This window comes from Centropristis striata, chromosome 5, assembly GCF_030273125.1.
Source record: "Centropristis striata isolate RG_2023a ecotype Rhode Island chromosome 5, C.striata_1.0, whole genome shotgun sequence".
In the NCBI taxonomy this organism is placed as follows: domain Eukaryota; kingdom Metazoa; phylum Chordata; class Actinopteri; order Perciformes; family Serranidae; genus Centropristis; species Centropristis striata.
The window spans coordinates 7,799,766-7,812,006 of NC_081521.1; the positions used below are offsets into that span (position 1 = coordinate 7,799,766).

General features: G+C 34.6%; 1 protein-coding gene across 2 annotated transcripts in view; it reads right to left on the reverse strand.

The window, feature by feature from the left end:
• Positions 1–9,839, reverse strand: part of plcg1 (phospholipase C, gamma 1) — a 57,327-nt gene extending 47,488 nt beyond the window's left edge. For both annotated transcript variants that reach the window (XM_059332945.1, XM_059332944.1), the window contains exons 1-2: positions 9,576–9,839; positions 4,216–4,503 (exon numbers count right to left, since the gene is read on the reverse strand). In XM_059332945.1, the coding sequence (XP_059188928.1) occupies positions 4,216–4,432 (217 nt within the window). In that variant the 5' untranslated portion in view covers positions 4,433–4,503; positions 9,576–9,839. The remainder of the gene's footprint in view (positions 1–4,215; positions 4,504–9,575) is intronic.
• Between the last annotated feature and the right edge of the window lie 2,402 nt (positions 9,840–12,241).

Consider the following 12,241-nt stretch of genomic DNA (forward strand, 5'->3'; position numbering starts at 1 on the left):
GTCATTGTGTGTCTTTTTTTTATTAATTTTGTGTCTTTTTTGGTAAATTTGTGTCTTTTTGTGATTTTGTGTCTTTTTTTGTTGGTAATTTTATGTTTTTTTTAGTAATCTTGTGTGGGTTTTTTTTTGTTTTGTAACCACAAAATACAGTTTCAGTTAGTTATCATTTTTTTAAAAACTCTCTTAAATTTATTTTTATTTCAGTTAACGAAAATGTTTTCTCAATTCTAGTATTCCTTATTTCGTTAACTATAATAACCTTGGTCGAAGCTCATTCATAAAAAAAACTAAGCGTGGCTCATTCATTACAATGTGTCAAAGTTCACTCTGACAGGATGATTAAGTAGCAAAATGATGCGTCACAGTCAAACCTGATTCTGATTCATGTTAATGGTGCCTTATTATCAGTAAGTTAATCAGGAAACAGAAGTTCTCCAGATACTGATACTGTGTACTATATGTGATGATTTCGCAACAATCCATCCGGCAGCAACACAAACTAAACATCATGTGCAGCAGCACAATTAAAAAACTTCAATACACTGTGATTGCACACATGAAATATCAAAACTTGTGTGTTTCTAACATGCCCTGCTTACACTTCTAACCAATCTGTTAGATGAGACCACATCCTGCTCTGTCAACTAGACCTACTTCTCATTGCATCATATTCTGATATAGTGTTAAGCGGGCAAAATATGCAGATTAATCTGCTGCACGAAACAAGCACATTTAACCCATAAGAACCCAGAGACAGTAATCCTTAAAGGTAAATTATGGGGGAAATACCACACACCAGGTGGACCACATAGAACACATCTATGAGGTTTTTAAAAAAAAAATACTACCCAAACCAATTAGGTCTGACTAGGGTTATAACGATACTAAAATTTGTGACGTCAGTCTTTAATTGCTAGCTGCGGCTAATGGCTAATAATAACACAGCCACGATAACATCAGTACTAGTAAGCTTGAAACAAAAGACGCTAACCTGTCGAAACTCGATATGTACTCGATATTACTCAAAAAAGTATCGATACTAAAACGTTGTATCCGGATAAGATACTCATTTTCAAAAGTATCGATACCTAGCCAAGGAATGAACACTTAAGTTAAGTTATTGTTATTTTAAGCTAGCCTAATATTGTGCACAGCATACAACCTCAAAATATTGTTCTAATTGTTGTTGTTTATTGGATTTATTTATTTTTTGCACTACCTCAGACCTGAAGCTTGTTATCACAGTTGCAGTTACTGTTTTTTATTATAAATATTTAACCTGTGGTTCTGTTAATTTTTACATGTTGCATTTTTCTTGTTAATAAAAATATTTCTGTTAAATTTTGGGGTCTTTGTTTTTATCCTTGTGGTATCGAAAAATGGTATCGAGTATCGAATATTTAGAGTATCGGTATCGAGTTGAAAATTTTTGTATTGTGACAACCCTAACGAGAACATTTAAAATGTTAAAAGGGTTCTTATGGGTTAATAAAGAAAAAGGAGTCAATCTGGGAGAAAACATATGCAAAATCCTCTTTGATCAACAGATAAAAAGCTCTTCTTCTCAGCATTTTATATTTAGCACCAAACCGGAGCAATGTTTCCACAGTTAATGGACACAATTGTCTCCCTGCCATTGATAAAGAGGTAAATACGGAGGGCCAAAATGCTCCCAAATGATCGCACGCTTCCAGTAAAACCCCTCATATTCTATTCCTGTACATTAATGAGCCGCCCTAGGCCTATTTCACCTCTCCACAAGTATCAAATGGCAGCTATGAGCTCATGTGTGAGAAGAGAAGATGATACTGTTCTGTTGTGAAAAAAAAAATAAAAAAAATAAGCTTGCCATCTTTTTTTTTTTGTTCTCTCTTTGCTGCATCCGGAGCAGAGTGCAGCTGTGCACAGGCATCCTGCTACCCGAGAGACAGACGACTTAACGACTCACTGAAGGCCTGCGTGTCCTCACTTAGACATGCTGTTTTGATCAAGATTAACCTGAATGTATTAATGCAAAAAAAAAAAAAAAAAAAAAAAAAAAAAAAAAAAGAGAAAAGAAAAAAGAAAAAAGAGAGCTCCAGGAATGGCACTTTGGGCTTGTTTTCGACCCTGGATTTGTACCCGAGATGTGATTTATCTACTACTGTTGTTTCCTCTGATAACCACTAAGACAGAGCACCTGCTCTGACCAAAGTATTGTACAATGCTACAAAATAAAACAAAAAAATTGGGCTTTAAGAAAACCCAAGTGTCGGAATCACAAACAACAACAAACACAAGAACAATGAGTACAAAAATTAGGTTAAATTCAGTTGACTGACATCTGTAAAGCTGCAGAGTGCCTTATTTTGTTGTTGTGTTTTGTTTAAACTTGTACAGAGACAGCTCTTAATGAAGTGATCTCTGAATGTCTGTATATGTGAGAGTATGTATGTGTAGGTGCTTGTACTATGCATGTATATACTTGTACTGTGTATGCATGATGCATGTGAATGTTACTGTTATGTGTCTTGCTTTTTAGGGACCCCAGGAAGAATAGTTGTCACCATGGTGACTAGTAATGGGGATCCAATAAACAATAAAACAATCTAAATCTGCCACATTATCAAACAGAAAATAAACTTTCTGGAGCTAATCAGGGCTGAAATAAAAGATGTGATATTGGGATTTTCTTTTTAGTAACATTGTTGCACAGCTTACATGCAGCCTTGGAGAAACAGTTCATAATAAAAGTTGTGGTGTTGGACTGTTAATCTCTTTTATAACAAGTTAATCTGTTTCACTTTCATTTCAACATAACTAATCATCGTTTCTTGCATGTAAATATATTTTAAATTGACAATATTAATGCATTTAGTCAATGTAGTTAGTTTAAGCTGACCCTGGATTTGTACCTGAGATGTGATTTATCTACTGCTGGTGTTTCCTTTGATAACCACTAAGACGGAGCACCTGATCTGTCCAAAGTATTGTACAATGCTACAAAATAAAACAAAAACATTGGGCTTTAAGAAAACCCAAGTGTCGGAATCACAAACAACAACAAACAATCTAAATCTGTCACATTATCAAAACAGGAAATAAACTTTCTGGAGCTAATCAGGGCTGAAATAAAAGATGTGATATATTGGGATTTTCTTTTTAGTAACATTGTTGCACAGTTTACAAGCAGCCTCTGAGAAACACTTCATAATAAAAGTTGAGGTGTTTAACTGTCTTAATCTCTTTTATAACAAGTTAAAGCATAAACAAGTTGTTTCGCTTTCATTTCAACATAACTAATGATTGTTTCTTGCATGTAAATATCTTCTGATTGACAATATTAATGCATTTACTCACTGACATCTTGTAGTTAGTTTAACCAAGCTGCAAAACTTACTTTTTTTTCCTATTTAAAAGATTTTAAGGTGACTTTTTCCAATCCTAAGAGACCTCATTTGTCACCAAGTCTATTCAAGGTTCATACACTTTAGCAGTGGTCAAATTCAAGCACTTTTCAAAGACTTTCAAGGTCCATTTTCAAGCTTTTCCAGGACCTTAAAACGGTTTAAGTTGCATGTTTTAGATGAGTACTAACATGCTAAAAGGGGTAATTTCACTGAACCATACCAACAGCGATGGTGTTACACTTTTAGGAGGAACGGTCTTCATTTCAGATAGGCTACTCATTATTGTTTACATTGAACATGTGATTATCTATAGTCTATAGATGGATATCGTCAGATTGCAAGAGAAATACAGTAAGAATTTCAAGCATATGTCTGGGTATATTAATATATATATAAGTACAATCTTGTTTCTTAAGGTAACCCCCTTTATCCGTTTTTTTCATACTGAGATATATTAGTTTATAAAATTTAAACAACACTTATGTGATTGTGTACGTGTAAATGTGTATCGTGGATGTGTGACTGTTATTTTTATGTTCAAAATGAGAAAATTAATAAAGAGAGTTGGTAAAAATACAAAGAATTTCAAGCATTTACAAGCACTTTATCCAAAATCCAAGCACTTTTTAAACCATGAAAAGCATTTTTAAGGATTTCATTTCAGACACCCGTCTGATCCATTATGAGCCAGTCAAGCACTTCACAACTCTTTGTAGTTTCCATATTTGTGAATGTATGTAAACCAACCAGTTCTTTCCATTCACAAGCAGCCCTCAGGAGCATTACTACCGGTTTGTGTTTGTGTTTGTGTCTGCACGCTACTCACTCTCTCCCTCGATTTTATCCGTGCCACGAGTCCAGACAATAGTCCTGGTCTCCAGCTTCACTTGAAAAGTCCGTCTCTCGGGCCGCTGGGACTTCTTAGAATAAAAGAGTGTCAGTACTGTGCCCAGCTCCAGGTCTCGGTACAGGCTGTTCATCTCCGCGTCGTTGTCCATCCACGGAACAGGTCCGTTGGAAAAGAAGCCCGAGGTTCCAGCCATGTTCACTTCCCCTGTTTGTTGTCCGTTTCCTCTCAGAACAATCTGCTCAGTCCAGGCCTAGACAGGGATACCTACAGCAGGAGGAGAGGGGGAAACCCATGAAGCAACAATTCACCAGGGACTTCTAGTGTGTGTCGGTGCTGCACACACTTTATACGGCATGTTGACACGTTTTAAATAATAATAATAATAGAAACGTGACTGTAAAGATGCTGTTTATATGATAAGATGGCGTTTAGTCCCAGCTAGGCAAGAATCCTTGGCTTTCTTTTTACTTTTTTACCCTTTTATTTTTCTTTTTTATCTCTAACTCTGTTTTGGATTGAGTTTTTATTACTATTCTATTGTTTTTAGTATTTTATTGTTTTTATTTATACCTGTTTGTGTATGATTTTATTCTCTGTGCTCTATAAATAAACTTTGACTTGACAGATATGCTATCAATAGTGGAAGACAGACTGAAAAAACATCCAAAATGTCTTATAATTACTCTAATTTTCATTATTAAATGCACGTTTTGTCCAAATATTGTTTATCTTTGAGTAATATTCCTACCCACATTTTGATATAAATGTGAAATTGAGTAGTAGATAGGTAGAGTATTAAGCCTGAAACATGCACATTTACAAAATCATATTTAACTAAAATCCTTTGTTAGTTTTCTGTTTACTTTATACCACTGATGCATTTCCGACAAAAACAAACAAACAAAAAAAGAACTGTATGAACTTTTGACACCCACTTCTGAATACTACAGGGATAAAATACACATTAATAAACTTTGCTAAATGTTTATGACTTGTAAATGAACACACAAGTTTGTTTCACGCAAATATGGACTGGTTTAATGTTGTGTATCTGGTTGTACACAGGAAACACAAAACCTACAGAATAAGTACATGATGTGGCACTTTAAAAGCCTAATGCATAATATATAATATAGCTCTACTCTGTTGAATCAATTAATGTTCATATCATCATCATCGTCATGTCAAGATAGATACAACAGATAGCAAATTATAACATGAAAACAGGTCATAACATATATGATATGGGATTTAGTGTCGCTATTATAAAGGTTAATCTAGTATCAAGTATTGAATGTAGGGCTGGGTGATATGGACCAAAAGTCATATCCAGATATATTTAGGCTGAATATTGATATATATCCTGATATTTTTATTGCAAAGTGAGAGCAAATGTTCAGTCAAAGTCAAAATCAGATATGACATGTGAACATAAATATTGTATAACAACAGGAGTACCTTTTTTTAAAATCAAAGCTCCATAAAGTGCACATTTAAATATAAAAATATCTTAAATAAAAGCCGCAGTTTGCATGGAGCAAGGTTCACAGTGCAGATTTGCACTATATCGATATATGCGATATGGTCCCAGCCTCTACATAAGAGCACTCCTGCAAAGTTAAGAGCACTTTTTTTCTTAATTTGCAGCCAAATGTGATGGAAAGCAAAGTGTGGGAACTGATTTGATTTATAATTGGGATGTGTGTTACTCTTTCATATAGCAGAAAATAATAATAATAATAATAATAATAATAATAATAATAATAATAATATCGATATATGCGATATGGTCTGATTCCAAATCACATTTAAAAATATATCGATATATCTTTTATATGGATATATCGCCCAGCCCTAATTGAATACCACTTTAACACTGTTAAATCTCAAAAGGAACAGTAGTGTGATTGATCATTAACACTGATGTAAATAAATGACAGCTATGCAGAATAGGCCATATTTGTTGTTTGGACAAATCTTTATAATGAATACAAATAATACATTTACAGTTTTTTTTTGATTGGGCCAGTATATTTTTAATCTACTTATTGGTCTGGGGAGGCCAGTTGGGCAAAATGTCCAAAAGTTGGATAAAAACATTTGTAAAACCTTAACAAATAACAAAAATAATCTAAGTATTAAAGCCACTGTAACACTGTTAAATCTCAAAAGGAACAGTAGTATGATTGATCATTAACACTGATTTAAATGAATGACAGCTATGGAGAAAAGGCCATATTTGTTGTTTGGACAAATATTTTCAGTTTTTGTGATTGGGTGATTTTTCCTTGGGCCAGTATATTTTTAATCTACTTATTGGCCAGTTGGTAAAAATATCCAAAAGTTGGATAAAAACAATTGTAAAACCTAAACAAATAATGAAAATAATCTAAGTATTAAAGCCACTGTAACACTGTTAAATCTCAAAAGGAACAGTAGTGTGATTGATCATTAACACTGATGTAAATAAATGAATTGAGAAGGAGAAAACGTGTTGATTAAGCTAATCACGGCAGAGAACTTTCTCCTCAACATGATTTTTACCTTTAATCCAACAGCTGGGAGCTTTAATCTGAGTTTTATTAAACCTGCCAACAGGCCTGTAACCTGCTGCAGGAAAACAAAGTTTCCTTTGGATACAAGAGGCATCTCGTTATTGGGAATACAACTGGTGGACCAAGCAATAACCCTCCTAAATAACTCTTAAACTTAGACTCCATTGCACTTTAATTTCATTTAACACTGCACTATTATCTCCATTCCTATTCATTTATTGCTCATAATGGTACGGTTTGTCCTTGTATTGTGTTTTGTCTCTGTCTTTGTTGGCCTACATCCTCAGTTGATCAGATCATGTGATTTTACCCCTTTAAGATAACGGCCTATGTCAAGTGTGTGACTTAAGCGGATTTATTATGCCTAAGTCAAAATAAAATGTGACTTAGGCAATTTTTTAACATGCCTTTTTGACTTGAGCAAGATATGGTAACACTTTATTTTGATGGTGTCTACATAAGAGTGACATGAGCGTGTCATAAACATCACACGGGATGTGTCATGAACATTAAACCTCTGAAGTCCAGGAGATTTTGGTTCGAATTTGTCAACTTCCTGCCAGGAAGCGAAAAGACAAACAAAAGACACACGTGCCTTTGGAAATTTACCATTATTATAATTTTTTTTTTACCATTTATGCACACAAAAACAGCAGAAAAAATAATAAATAATAAAACTATAAAACAGTCTATTTGCATGAAAATTAAAAATAGTAATAGTTCTCATTGTAGAAAGAAAATTCACATTTTAAAAATGGTCTAGAAACATAAATGTCACACTGTGAAAGCTCCTACGATTAAACTTTCAACTGGCTTTTTAAGCTTGTCTACATATCATATATAAATAAAGTTATTACTGTAAATAAAACGTGTATTTTCAATAAATAGATGGACTCCAGAGGGTTAATGACACTCTGAAGTAACATTAATGCTTGTCATGTCATGTTTCTGACAGGCTTGTGTGACTCTTATGTAGACACCTTCAAAATAAAGTGTTACCATATCTTGCTTAAGTCACAAAGGCATGTTCAAAAAATTGCCTAAGTCATTTATTTCTCTTAAGTTACATAATTGACACACAGTGTTATTACTAAGCCAATAGCCATCCTTTGTTACATCCTGTTTGAGTGAAATGATCAATAAATGTCATATGTTACACTTCTGGTGAAGGTTTTGTGTTTCCTGCAAAACTCGAAAAAATTACTTAGGCGATTATTTTTAACAGGGTGATGACAAACCCTAGTAAGGGCAGCATTTATATATAAAGAAAGAAAAAGAATTGAACTACATCGATATATGCGATATGGTCTAATTCCATATCCATATCTAATTCCATATCACATTTAAGAATATATCGATATATATCTTTTATATCGATATGTCGCCCAGCCCAACCTGTACTTATGAACAATATAAAACAAAACAGTGACCTGATTATTGTACGGGGGGACTGCTAGGCTATAGGACACCTTCATAATTTTACATTTAAGTCATTTATTTGTCTTAAGTTACATAATTTACTCTGCCAATAGCCATCCTTTGTTAAATCCTTTTTGAGTGAAATGATCAATAAATGTCATATGCTACACTTTTGGTGAAGTGTTTTGTGTTTCCTGCAAAACTTGAAAAAAGAATAACGAACATGACAAAAGAACTAAATATCACAAACCCTTAGTAAGGGCAGCATTTATATATAAAGAAAGACATTTTTTTAGCTATATCGATATATGCAATATGGTCTAATTCCATATCACATTTAAGAATATATCGATATATCGCCCAGCCCTAGTTGCACCTGTACTTATGAACATTATAAAACAAAACAGTGACCTGATTATTGTACGGGGGGACTGCTAGGCTATAGGACACCTTCATAATTTTACATTTAAGTCATTTTTTGTCTTAAGTTACATCATTTACTCTGCCAATAGCCATCCTTTGTTACATCCTTTTTGAGTGAAATGATCAATAAATGTCATATGTTACACTTTTGGTGAAGTTTTTAGTGTTTCCTAAAAAACTTGAAAAAAGAATAACGAACATTACAAAAGAACTAAATATGACAAACCCTAGTAAGGGCAGCATTTATATATAAAGAAAGACATTTTTTTAACTATATCGATATATGCGATATGGTCTAATTCCATATCACATTTAAGAATATATCGATATATCGCCCAGCCCTAGTTGCACCTGTACTTATGAACATTATAAAACAAAACAGTGACCTGATTATTGTACGGGGGGAACTGCTATAGGACACCTTCATAATTTTACATTTAAGTCATTTATTTCTCTTAAGTTACATAATTTTCTCTGCCAATAGCCATCCTTTGTTACATCCTTTTTCAGTGAAATGATCATTAAATGTCATATGTTACACTTTTGGTGAAGTTTTTAGTGTTTCCTGCAAAACTTGAAAAAAAATGACTTAGGCGATTATATTAACAGGGTGACGCAATGTAAATGCCTAGTATGTGTATACATGAAATAAAGTTGAATTGAATTGAATTGCATGGCAGCAGAGTGGGATAACAAGAACCGTCTGGCTATTTTCACAGCGTGGAAACGGGCCGGTGTGCGCTTAGCATGTCGCTGGGCCAAAGAGGGAGAACCACAGCTGGTTTTACCCTGAATAAAAGCTCAGGGAGCAGCAGATATCTGCTCCTTTCTCCTCTTTCTCCTCTCCCTTCTCTCTCTCCTCTCTCCGCCTTACCGTGCGTTAAAAAATCAAGTGGAAAACAACACGTCGCAGCCAGGCTCTGCTGTGTTTCTACCTACCGCCGCAATCTCGGCCCGAGCGCACATCTCCAGCAGCTCCTGCTCCTCTCTCCTCTCTCCTCTCTCTGTCGTTTTCTCCTGCTCCTTTTCCCCCCCTTGCCTTGCACAACCCCGGTTGTTTTCCGTGGTTAAATCATGGCCGGGGCCTGGAAAAGCGCTGCGGTCCCGACGACAACAATCCCAGTTTCCTCTTCCAGCCTGGGGCCGTCCATGGAGAGAGGCAGCGGGCAGAGAGGACCGTGGTAAGACTACGCAAGTTTGTCTGCTCTCAGATCCAGTTAACGCAGCCCTTCCCCCCGCAGCCAGCAGACCACCAGCAGCAGCAGCAGCAGCAGCAACCGGGCCGGAGTCAGACACACTGCTTCCGCTGCGGCTTTTCACTATAAAAGCCCAAGGAACTTGTTGCACTTTTATGACACACTGCAAAAAAAGGGTTGTGTCTAAAAACAAGATAAAAACACTAAATCTATCGGGTTGAGATTCATCATCATGTGCAGAATGTGTTCTCAATTGTTTTCCCCTTTTTATTTGAAACTGTGTATCTCAGTAACATATTACTAGAAGGCTTTAGCAATGGCGACAAGAAACTGCTTTATATTGTTTTAGCAGCAAGCAAAAAGGCCATTACCAGAAGATGGTTCAAGCCTGAGCAACCAAGAAATGAGGACTGGATCAACATGATGCATTATACATCTACAATATGGAAAAAGTGACTTTTCAACTAAAATTGCATTGTCTTCCTGTAAGTCGCTTTGGATAAAAGCGTCTGCTAAATGACTAAATGTAAATGTAAATGTAAATGTAAATTGTAAATGGACTTATTTTACAAAACTTGGTCAAAATGGAAAGAATATGTTAAGCCTACAAGTTCTGACTTTATGTAACTAACAACAACTGCTGCAAATAATGATGCTAGGAGAAAATGGTGATGCTGTGTGATATTGGTACCCCCCACCCCAACTGTTCCTGTTCTTTGTTCTGTATAAAATGTTTAAAAATTCCTCAATAAAAAGTGAATTTTTAAAAAAAAATGAAAAAAACCCACTAAATCTGAGAGAAAATATCTTATTTCTAGATTTAATAATCTTATTTGGGTTAAATCTTTCAATCAACATAAATTTGTACACAGTCCCTGCTCCATACATGATGTTATGCAGTTTTGCATTGTCAAGAATGGAAGCCTCGCCATACATAATTAATGCAACTGACAACCCATATATATAGATTCATTTATGATACTGCATAATGACAGAAATAATATATATATAATTGGTCTTCCTCAATGCCAATCCGCCCTGAAAAAAACGAATAAAAAGTTACAGTTAGATAGATGATAGTGGTTAGTTCATAGAGACACCTAAAACTTTTAATGAACCACATGTATTATATTTATTTTTGTTGCTTATTTATCATTTTTACTCTATACCAAAAATATATTTTTTTTGTTGTCCAGATGTCAGTAGTTGGCATTAACAAAGCACATTTACTTGATTGCTGTATTTCATTTCTATTTTTTTCAGTACTTTACTTGTTTTGTTAGGTGTGTGTGTGTGTGTGTGTGTGTCAATAGCTGTCCTTTTTTAATTTTTATGCTTAAGTTCTAACTGCATTTTCTATCTGATTTGTGTAGCAGAGTGGTTCTTCAAGCCAGTTAGAGAGTTAACAAGGGATTTTACAACTGTATATGGAATTGGCTACAGCAATTTATTGAAATGTGTTCAAATACAAGTCAAAACAGCACTGATTTTGTGTGAATTATAAAAGGTATAAGTCGTAAAATGAAGATCCATTTGGGAGCCAAAAGAGCCGGCTCTTCTTGGTGATATTATTTGATTATTTTAATGGCATAATTCCACAGTCACATGGCCAAATTTTCCAAAGGTCAACCCTTCTTTCCTGCTTTTGAAATTGAATTCAATAACTACCTTGATTGTATTAAAACAATTGACAATAACAAATGTATACATACTCTTAACATAATTCAAGAAATATTTGGAGAAATGTAATATGTCATGCCTTTTCTTTCTTTCTCTTTATTTATTTATTTGTCCCTCCTTCCCTTTTAATTTAATTATTTTTATTATTCTGTTTAATTTACACCTGTACTGACTTATACACTTCATTCACTTTGTCTCATATTTATTTATTTATTTTCAATTTTGTGATGCCAGACTTTGTTTGTTCCATCCCACATGAATGTTCTGACTGTATTTGTATTTCTCAATAAAGTTGGAAAAAAAAGAGGATAGGTAGAAGCGAAGTATCTTTATGCTCTTATTTTGACATAATTGCCGTACTTCCGGTAGTCTTGTGTCTCTCCCGGTAGCTTGACGCGGCTCATGTCTCCAGCCTGTTATCGGCCTCTTAAAGAAGCAGCCATTCAGCTGATACTTTACTACATAACTAGCTGTCTCCTCTACATTATGGAGCACAAAGTTAGCAGGTAAACTTTGTCATGGCTCCCCCTGGAAGTTAACCAATATTGCAAATCCTTATAATTGACTAATTAGCAATAAATCCTGAGTTCTTGGTTTTGTTTTTATATTTACCACTTTTCTTCTTCCTATGAAACAATGACATGGACTATGACCCCTGACTTCACTGTTGATTATATCTCTAACAGGATTATGTTTTTCTTTGTACATAAAGGGAATCTGTTGTTTGAA